At 44.5% G+C, this 11,070-nt stretch overlaps 1 protein-coding gene across 1 annotated transcript; it reads right to left on the reverse strand.

The window, feature by feature from the left end:
• Positions 1-24: 24 nt before the first annotated feature.
• Positions 25-7,315, reverse strand: LOC123060949 (proline-rich receptor-like protein kinase PERK15). The gene is made up of 8 exons (XM_044483811.1): positions 6,993-7,315; positions 5,648-6,115; positions 4,870-5,244; positions 3,529-3,741; positions 1,880-2,251; positions 1,482-1,725; positions 1,251-1,398; positions 25-593 (listed from the first exon to the last, which is right to left on the reverse strand). Exons 1-8 carry the CDS (start codon positions 7,030-7,032, stop codon positions 219-221), a joined length of 2,235 nt encoding a protein of 744 aa, XP_044339746.1. The 5' UTR covers positions 7,033-7,315; the 3' UTR covers positions 25-218.
• Positions 7,316-11,070: the final 3,755 nt, after the last annotated feature.

An 11,070-nucleotide genomic window follows, 5' to 3' on the forward strand; every position in this document is an offset into this window, starting at 1 on the left:
AGCCAGGACCTAGGGACAGAAACCTCGAGCAAAATCATTTCATTGGTACAAAGCCATCAAATGTTGTGACGATCTACTAGTCTTTTGCAGGTGGTGACGAAAAATGGAATTTACAGGTACTGCTTCCCGATGACCGGCCAGGTCATTAACACCACCAGCCTTTGAATGGGCGGTTAGAGGCTCTACCTTAAACATCTACTCACCAACCACCCCCAAGATCATCTACCTTCGTGAAGATCTTCCGAGAAAACCGCCGTTCTTGACATGTTTTCAGTCTCAAAGGGGCTGAGGCCTGAGAAGGGCCCGGATGAGAACATGGATGAAGTGCCATCAGATTCATAGGTCGTTGCAGTATGCCGGGCATTAGGACAAGCGGGCGGTGTCGGTACAGATTCCTGGAACTCCTTGGAGCGTTGCACCATCTTAAGTGACTGCACCACCTCGCCCATCGTTGGCCTTTGGTTCGCCTCCGGGGAAACACAGGCTGCTGCGATTGTGCACACCCTCACAAAATCATCTTTCGGATATTGTCCACCAAGCTTGGGGTCAGCTAGTTCCTGTAGCCTATCTTTATCCCGAAGAACTGGCCGTGTCTGTGGTTAGTCGAGCAAAAATAACATCATTATTACACAAGTGTAACATCATATGCTCTTTATACTTATTGATAATCAGTTATACAGATACACAAAATGTTGAGGTTTAATGAACTAGCCTCCTGCGAAACTAAGCCACAGAAGGCAACTAAGAAACATACGAATAATTGTCAGTGTTGTGGACAAGGATTACATTGAAATTTCATTAATAACCATACCCAAAGTCTAGTCACTTCATTAATAAGCATACCCAAAGCCTAGTCACTCAAGCTAGATACAGAACATAACAACAGTCTGTTTTACAAAGCCTAACCATACACAAAGTCTAGTCACTTCATTAATAAGTATACCCAAAGCCTAGTCACTCAAGCTAGATACAGAACATAACAACAGTCTGTGTTGGTGAGTAGAACACTCAACTAGTTATGCGTAATGTTTTGCTTTCCATCCACCAGTGATTTAATGCCTACCCGTCTTGTTTTGTCCCAGCTGCCTTTGGCATTAATAAACCACTACTGTTCATGCCTAGGACACTCACAACTAGTTGGCTGCTCAATAGTTACTAAAATAGTAATAGACAGATTCGTACTCCGATGTAAGTAAAAGAGACTAATGCAAAAATAACCGAAGATGGTATGGAATAGAAGGAAATCTAACCCATGTGACTAGATTCTCCTGCCCCGAAGATTGTGACATGTCCACAGGCCTCCTCCCAGTAAGTAGTTCAAGTAGAACAACTCCATAGCTATATACATCACTTTTTACAATTAAGTGTCCTGTCATTGCATACTCGGGTGCTACGTACCTGAAAAACACGTCAGACATATAAAAGCAAAAGCAGAACAGAAATAGCTGGATGTAGCTCAGGGTAGAACACATTCAGCTTACCCAAAAGTTCCCATAACACGAGTTGAAAGATAATTTAAGCGCCCTTCTGGCGCCTGTTTGGCCAAACCAAAATCAGACACTTTAGCATGAAAGTCATTCTCAAGCAATATATTAGAAGCTTTGAAATCCCTGTGGATTACACAAGGCTGTGAATCCTCGTGAAGGTATGCTAATCCCCTTGCAGCATCAAGTGCTATCTTCATTCTGGTGTCCCAATCCAAGGGGCAGTCAGCGCCTAATGAGCCTGTAAAATGAAAGATGCTGTCAGAGTCATGTTTTGGACATCAGGAAATTACAATAAGATTTAAAAAATAATCTAATGAAAGATTAGTTACAGTTGCAACTAAATTGGGGACTATGCAGCAATGGTTCAGAAAGAAAAAGTTGGCAAGCCATACCATGAAGCCAAGCTTCTAGGCTTCCATTAGGAACAAGCTCATAACAAAGAAGGCTTTGTGACAATTCACGGTTGCTATAGTATCCAATGAGTTTCACAAGATTGCGGTGGTGCAATCTGCTCAGCATCTCCACTTCAACTAGAAACTCCTTATCTCCTTGGTGCCCCCCAGTAGTAAGCTTCTTAATAGCAACAGCAGTGCCATCACTTAGTATCCCCTTAAAGACACGGCCAAAACCACCTTCCCCAAGCACACATGAAGCCTCAAAGTTGTTTGTTGCTTCTTTAAGTTCTTCATATGCAAGGAACCTAGTACTTGTGGGGCGAGGAAGTGATTCAACTGCAGATACTGCATCTGGTGTCCTTTGCTTGGCTGTTACAGAACAACAGATAACGTTAATATACATTAACATGATTATGAAAACAAACGTAACAAACACTGGGAAAGAAACCAAAAACTGGATCATTTGAAATTAACTAAGAATCTGAATGAATCATAGGGGGTTAGGGGTAAAGTATCTGCTTCCATCTTATCTAATAATTTTCACACGACTACAACCAGAAATACATTATCACCTTTCACAGTCCACAAATATGTAAGAAAGTCACCCTAAAAAAAGTAAGAAAGATGCATTTCTCTTAACATGACAAGCCATGAAGACGTTAGTTCAAATGTATTGCGCTTGCGTAAGTGAAACCGAATCTCAAAGTATCCTCCCAATGCTAATACGGTTAGGAGAATTCTCTGCAATGCTTTCACTGCCGTGATCCAATATGCTGTGATTTGATCCAGTAATAGTTACAATTTACAAATGTTAGGCCCCAAACGTACCATGCAGAACTAGAGTGCTGATACGGTAGATTGATTATTATTCACCGGCACACCAAACTCCTCTCAGATCTTATGACAAGGGCGATCAGGAGGAGTGATAGTGACAGCAGCCCTTGTCTGTGGCTGAATGAAATTAGCAGTGAGGGTGGCTTAGATCTTGAGATCCACGATAATGTTGGTCACCCCTTCCATGGAGAGGGAAGTCCCGCCACATTGGTATATCTGGGACCTAATTGCTCTACATCTACTTAAACATGTTCAGGGACTTAGATATAATAGGAGCTTATTTGACCGCTCGAAACAAGTATAGGGACCTAGAGTAGCATCTGCTCACTTCCTGTTAATGCAAAATAGGATGGACAGGGGTGAGTTTTGGGCCAAGAGTGAATTCCATGTATCATACAACCATTATTTGAAGGCTGCACCTACTAGTCAGTGACAGCCAATCAACTACCATAGCTGGTTTTCTTTCTGCCAGCCTACATATAGCTTGGGTTCCAATATCATGGTTGTTGTCCACCAGCAAACCAGGGACAAAATATCTCTACCATCAACAATACTGATGCTTCAACTGAAGATCAGTGTAGCATTCAAGCAATAGCCTAGTATCAGACATAATAACTTCATATACTGATCTCAATAAGGGGAAAACTACGCACGAAGTCAAAACGATGAGCATGGACAATAATGCAAAAATTGGGAAGTTGTTGCATATAGCATAGTTTAAATAATCTAATCACATCACATAAAATAAAACAGATAAAACTATTTTTTTAAATGCAAAGAATAAAGGAAGGACTAGATAACTCGACACATACGTGTTTCAACAGGAGGCGCCTTCTTCTTTCCATTCCTAAATGTGCAGAAGCAAATAAATAGAACAATCACCAGGACACCAATTAGAGCACCAATACATATGCAAATGACAGTGATCAGGCTCAAGTGCCTGCTACTGCTGGTGTTGTCACTCCTTTTTGGTAAGGCAGATGATGTAGATGGAGATGCCTTAGGTGATATCATGAATGCTGGAGCTAAAAAATGAAACAGAAGACAGAACACTGTTAGGAGAGAAATTTAATTTTAAAGAGGGACTAATAGTAAATAAGACACACACGAAAAGAAAGGGCACATTCTGCAGATGGAATACCCGTAATCTGAAGATTTTAAACAAACACAGAAAAGTATGTAAAGATTTTAATCCAGTTCTTTAGAAGGCAAAGCAATATGTAATCTACATGTGCCCTCTGTGGCTAATTGTGTAATGCGGCTCCCCAGGTTATATACAGGCTGCATGCTTGCTTTCCCTTTCCCTCCTTTTTGGACCGAATGAGTTGGGCATTAAAATTCCATGGCATGGTAGAAGTTGAATATCTAGCACCTATCTACACTATCTTTTTATATTTAAATAATCCATCCTTTTCTACATACTTGGCACTTTTTACCAAATAATGCACACCTAGAATTATATTATAGATTCAAGTGACCAAAACCCTTTATTAATATTGCAAACAGAAATAACAAGGTGGGAGGGTGGGAGAAATGGCTAGAGTTAACCAGGGTAATTTGGAAGACAGTAGATTGGGTATTGCAGATTTGTAAAGCAAATGCTACAACAATTTTGGTCAACTTGGCTTGTTTCTGGAAACATAGGTAGTACTTCTTTGACACATCAGTCAAAAAGGTTCCTACTTTAACAAGTTGGTACTCCCTCCATTCCAAAATAATTGAAGTTGTAGAATTGTCGTAAGTCAAACTTCATTGAGTTTGACCGAGTCTATATAAAAATATATCAACATCTACAAAACCAAATCAACTTCATTAGTTTCATTATGAAATAAATTTTCATATTTGGTATCATGGATCTTTATGATTTCTATATATATTTGGTCAAATTTTAAAAAGTTTAACTTAGGAAAATCCTAGAACTTCAATTATTTTGGAACGGAGGGAGTACTTCACAGTTCACACCATAGGTAATTGGACATAACTAGTATCATCAAAATCATGAGCTGCAAATATTCTTCAATCTCCCAACCAAACTACACAATACAGACAAAAATAATTAAAAATGAAGTGCATTCTAGTTTTCTCTACCGTAGACACTAAAGATGTACCATCATTGTAACATGTAAAAGAAGGTCAAGATGACAAAGGATTACCAGGAGCTGGACCCAATGGCCTGAACCACGTTAAATTAATAAGATTGTAATCCCCGACCAGCACCGGATTGATCCGAACTGTATGCGAGCTAAGAGAATAATTCATCGCAGTAACTTGATTAGATGAGAAACTATTTCCAGTGTGGGGAGCTATGTCCATTGTCATATTTAGCCCAGAAGTTCCAACAACATAGAAATTTACAATCTCAAACTGTGTAACCCGCAAGCTGAGCTGCGACGCGAGCTCCTCGAGAAATTCGTTGCTCCAATTTGAATTCAAGGAAACATTGTGAAGGAAGAGCTCAACTCTAACTGGGTAAACACAATGGCAGTCCTGGCTCCCTCGTCTTTGTACCATGTTTGGAGCACAACAGCCTAGTAAAACAGAGAGTGAATTAAAACGGAATCAACTGTTTGACAGTGTATCTAGAGCAAATATCAAGATGTACTACAAACCATAAGTATCTATGATTGACGTCAATGTTATCCATCACTGTTCATTATTTATGAAACTGCTATCAATCCTAAAGTTCATTTCATCAGTACCATTCCAAATTGATGCACCAAACTATAATGCTTGAATTAGCAAAAGCCAACAAACTTATATAATTTTACAACAACTGGTACTATGATCAGTCATGAGGTGCTATTTCCTCAAATGAGGAGGATGCCAAATTAGATTAAAATACACATGCATTTCTTTTATATAATTTGGAGCCATGTTTGACGTAATGAAATCATTTGAAATTAAATTATTTCAGGCTCTAGGAAAACTTACCATCGTGTGGAGATATTGGGGGCTGTACTAATCCAGAAGGAGCTGCACTAGTATTCGAAGCTGCATCAGGGGGTGCAGCATTTTCATGAGCAGGAACATCTTCTGCTAAGCGCCTGTTATGCTGCAGCGAAGGATCGAACAGGTCCAAGGAATACAAGGAGAGGTCAGAAGCACCAGAGATGGAGCTATAACTCGGTGCGGAGATAGGAGGATGCACAGATGACAGAGCAGATGGCGATGAATATAGCTTCTTTTGCCTATGCTGATGCATTGCAACACTTGTGCCAACTTTGGTTTGGGACAACATGGTCCGAACTGGACCCCATCCTTGTGAAGGAGGCATAGCAGGAGTGTCAGCCTTTAGGGCCAATGTTTTGGCAATCAAATTGGTCTCACTGATAAATTCCAGAGCCAATATAACAACCAACAAATTAAATGATAGTTTCCTTGGGGCATCTTCAAACAGTCCTGCCAAGAAACAGTACAGTTAACCAGTCAGCATCATCTCAAGACAAAGGCATGTTGTAAATTGCACAGAAACAGATGCAACTAATTGATATCCACTCATATCTACAGAATTTAGTGCGAACAGCCCAGTAGAAACAATACACAGTAGGCACAGAGATCAAACTGGCCAGGTCCAAATGTTATTCAAGAATCAAGATCATAAACCCATCTATAGGTAACACAAATTAACTAGATCGATGAGAAATGAGGCTGCAACAAGTTCATATTCAAAAAAAAAAAAAAACAGAACAGGCACACTTGTGTATATTCCAAATCGATGGTTTCCAACAAAGCATTCCTTAAAATAGTAAATAGTTCTTCTCTGTACCAATGAATATATCTACAGAAGCAGAGCCTTTGACACAGAAGGGACAGAAAAAGCAGTGTAGCGGGTCTCCGAGTAAAGAGAACTAGCAAATGTTACATCCAAGGCACGGTTCATGGCACCAGCCAATCTAAGCTCTTGAAGCATTCCTGAATTCGACTCACTCCAGTGACCTACTCACGATGCCGAACCGAGCCGTGAGTCCGACATTCCCACGACTCCCCAATCGAGCTCCAGATTGAGCTACCAAACAAGCGCGGAAACTAAGATCCCAGAACAGCCGCCGCCACGAGCACTGAATTGGGCGTCCCACGCACCCGCCCCGTCCGCCCAAAAACCTCGCCGTCACCTCAACAAAGCACAGAGGGCGTCCCTCCGGCGCTAAACCTCAAGGCGCTCCCCCTAAATAATCGCGCCACGGCCCGAATTTCCTACCCAAGCAAAGCAAACAGGTTCCGGTGCTCCAACGCAACCTTGGAGTGGACTCAGATCGAGGGGGGCTGGCAGACTGACCTCGGCCGGAGCGGCGCATGGCGTGCCCGGGGCGCGCCATCCCCGGCGCGGCGATCTACTGCTGGCGCCGGGGCGCCGGCGACACGGGGCACATGGGACGCCGGGGAGAGGGGAGGGGCTAGGTTTTGGGGGAGCCGGCACTGCGAATTTGTGTCCCCTTTGTTTTCCCTCTCCTCCCTCCACCTTTCGCCGTGGTGGCCTGGACCTGGAGGCTAGCCGAGCTGCTGCGGTGAGGGTGGTTTTCGCTTTTTGCGCCTCCGCTGCTGCTGGCTGCTTTTTCCGCCTGCGCGAGTGACTACTTTTCTTTCCGTTGGCAGCGTGCGCTCGAAGGTGGGGGGGAGGGGGACTAGACTAGAGCAGTGAACGCGGTCAAACGCTCCCTCCAAGTCCGAGCACTCACTGCCAGATGCCAGAATTAAGAACGTTCCGTGCGTGAGTTTGACAGCGCTTAGCAGGAGTTCCAGGATAGACAAGTTGCTGCTTAGTTTATTTATTAACAGCCCCCCTAAGTATCAACTTCTCGCTCCCTCAAAAAAAAGTATCAACTTCTCGCTCGCCTGTTCGGAGTCTCTCCGCTCCACAACTCTGCTTCCGGAGCTGGTGGAGCAGCAGTTGAAAATCACAGAGCGGGGAAAGAGGTGCTCCATAGATCCTGAGATTTCAGGGAGCGGGAGGACTGCCGAACAACTCCTTACTATCATATTGAATAATTCAGAAAAACTTACTCCCAAAGAAGACGACGAGTATTTGGAGGGAAAAAGGTGCTCCGGTTAGGCTTCCTAGCGTAGGTGGAGGAAAACCAAGCTAGGACACGCTAAACTAATCACTAGGTTAGGATACTCATACACTACCAGCTGTCTACTTTAACCCCATTACCCCACAAGGCAAGACGATGCCCGGTAGGCTACAGTTGTGAGCCTTGAATGCGCATCAAATCCGGGTAGGCGCAGACATGCATGCCATGTAAAGTATCTTCTTTTCTTTTCCCCTCGTGTACTATGCATGTACGTATCCATGTAGCCTCTTTCCGTACCAAATTGACGGCGACGTTCCACCCCATATTTCTATGATCGACGGCGACAGCCATGAGATACAGCAGTTGAAAGGATAGACAAGTTCCTGGCTAATCCTGGAACGTAGCGCCATTGTTTGACCATGGTATTCTAATGTTTCTTCGCTGCTGGAACAAGAAATTTCAGATCGTGCTTGATGGTGACGAGAATGAGAATGGCATGGCACTGGCATCTCTCCTTTTGAAGCACGCACCACCCGCGTCTCCTTTCATGGCGGTCGCCCGGTCCTTGTCCTTGGCTCAATGTTTGACCCTGCGCACGTTCAATAGTCAAACAAATTTATATGTGAATCCTAAATGGTGGGGATCTTTGAAACTAACCCACGCAAAGTTGGCAAGATAGCTAGTAAATTATGGGAGTTCCTAACTTATGACGGGCCTGCCTCTGTGATGTGAGCAGATTTGCACTAGTATGTATCTTTAGTTAGAGTATAAATTGTAACAAACCATCACTTTGAAGGATAGGTTTGCAAGAAACACTACGCTATATTTTTTTGCAAAAAACACCACGTCTTGCGTAATCTTTTGGCAAATAACATTGATCGACAGATTAGGCTTGTTTGAACGCGTTTATGACATGTGGGTCCTTTTTTGCTTACGTGGCATAACTGTTTGGGTTTAAAGCAAAAAAGCCCCCAACTTTTTTTCCCATGCCAACCAGACCCTTCCCTTCCCTCAAAAAGAAAAAACAGACCCTCCCCTCGCACAAGCATGTCCACTAGTTCGGCGCCGCCGTCGTCGCCCGGCACCGGATCTGCAGGCCACCACCGCTCCCTCCGCAGGCTCCCACTAGCTCGGCGTCGTCGCTCCCACTATCTCCGCGCTGCCGCTCCCTCCACGGTCATCGTCGCCGCTTCCTCCGCAGGCCACCACCATCGTCGTGCGGCACCCGATCTGTAGGCCTCCGCCGCTCCCTCTTCCCCCTCCGCAGGCCGCCACCACTCCTTCCGCTCCCTCCGCAGGCCACCCCCGACAAGATGTAGTTGACCGGCCAAGGAGCTTGATGTGGTTGCGCTCCAGCCGATGCCCTAAGCCTCCACAGCTTGCTGCATCGCGGGTGCCTTCCTCGCATACCCCGATGCGCGCCCTCCCATCGGCGACAAGACCCATGGGGTCCTGCTCTGCTCGCGCAGGCCATGGGGGCCTAATTGCGTTTTTGATTTTTTATTAAAGGGTGTCTATATAAAATTGTTGGGACTAGTTTGTAAATATAGATAAAAATTCATTTGGTATGAAAAGTTATGCCACATTAAGCAAAAATAAGGACCCACCTATCATAAACGCGCTCAAATGAGACTAATCCGCCGATCAGTGCCTTTTGCAAATCGATTACACAAGATGTGGTGTTTTCTGCAACACAAATTTAACGTAGTATTTTGTGCTAACCTAGCGAATTTACTCCTCTAGTTTTGTATCTACGTATAGAAACAGTACGTGAACCCTGCATCCGGAAACAATTAAATATTATTATTTTTCTACAAAATCAAACTATATCTCCATTTAATTTTGTTTCTGATCCTAACCCCTTTCGGTCTCCTCCAGGACGAAGAGCCTGTCTTTCTTCATCTCCAGAACCAAGAGCTCATCTTGGGTCTCCTACTAGACGAAGAGCACCCCTTTGGTCACATGGTGCGTTTGATAGTGTGCATTAGGCCCAGTCAGGCTAGCACGGAATTTTTTTGGCCTGTTTGGTTGTTCGGGTCGTATTAAAAAAATTTGGCCCGCGCGGAACTTAAAGCGGCTCTAAGTCTGCGTCAGTAGGAATCATCAATTCGGTTGTTTCCAGCGAGTCATGCTGCAGCGATGCAACCGAGTGCGTGTGCGTGGGCTCTCGTGGTGTAGTCATGGTTGACCTCGTGCTGGCTGGGTGCACCCTGTACCTGAGTTTGTCCGTGTTTTAGTATAACCCTATTTCACTTTCTAATCTACACAATGGTGCTTCGATTCGAGATAAGCTCTATACGAAAAAGATGTGCATCGATGTTATTGTTTCATTTAGGTGATCGGTTTGTAGTTTCGTCTACTGTAAACATTCAATTTTGTGTTCATGCTTGGAGCTATTTCGGACGAATTGTGCACGGTCGACAGTTTGAAATTTTCTTGGACCAGTAGTTTCATCCCACGGTTTCACACGACTTTCCTGTTGCACATTTTCTGTTTCGGCAATCGTATATCTATATCTTCTTCATGGACTATACATATGCATATGTGTGGTCTGTTTTAATGACACTGCTCAATCTCCTTTGCCTAGTCCTTCGCTCTCGGCCTCTTAGCCGGTGTCCTACTACACTGGCACTATCACTGGTGTCGTTCCTTTCGGCCTCCTCTTCCTTGTCCTACTACACTAGCGCCATCGCCGGTGTCATTCCTTTGGGCTCCTCCCCCTCGTCCTTCTACACTCATGTTCATGGCGTGCACACTACATTTCCCTCCCTGACCTCTACCTCAGCGTCCTGTTATTCATCTCTCCCCATGGACTTTCTTCACAGCGGCGACAATAGCAATTGGTTCAACACACCGCCAACAGGATCGCTCGCCCGCGATTCCATGCTCGTCGCGTCGGCCGCGTCAACCGTCCACCGCATTCGCCAAGGCACTATGTTCTCACTAATCATAGTCAACCTTGCCGGATGGACGCCATGTTGTGCCCCGCGCCGCTGCCGGCGTCGCCCGATCGGCCTCCTCGCCCACGGCCGACACAGATGCCGCCATCGCGAACACACTGTCAAGGAACTCTACTATAAATGTGTGTCATGCGTAGCTGTTAGCTCTTAATCATGAACACCGGGCACTTGCATTAGCTCAGCCAAATGCGCGCAAGCAAACGCCGGATGAAAATTTCTCCCCTGATGCAGGCGGCTGATGTCTATTACGCAACTTTATTCTTGTAGACACGTGTTGGGCCTCCAAGCGCAGAGTTTTGTAGGACAGTAGCAATTTTCCCTCAAGTGGATAACCTAAGATTTATCGATCCATGGTAGGCATAGGATGAAGATGGTCTCTCTC

This window comes from Triticum aestivum, chromosome 3A, assembly GCF_018294505.1.
Source record: "Triticum aestivum cultivar Chinese Spring chromosome 3A, IWGSC CS RefSeq v2.1, whole genome shotgun sequence".
In the NCBI taxonomy this organism is placed as follows: Eukaryota; Viridiplantae; Streptophyta; class Magnoliopsida; order Poales; family Poaceae; genus Triticum; species Triticum aestivum.

What these genes read in the sequence shown, in the direction of transcription:
- LOC123060949 (XM_044483811.1), bottom strand. Translation starts at nt 7,032, where the DNA reads ATGGCGCGCCCCGGGCACGCCATGCGCCGCTCCGGCCGAG. An exon ending in CCTAGAAGCTTGGCTTCATG is followed by an intron (nt 1,726 to 1,879) that starts GTATGGCTTGCC and finishes TTCATTTTACAG; the next exon opens with GCTCATTAGGCGCTGACTGC. An exon ending in AGGAGAATCTAGTCACATGG is followed by an intron (nt 594 to 1,250) that starts GTTAGATTTCCT and finishes GACTAACCACAG; the next exon opens with ACACGGCCAGTTCTTCGGGA.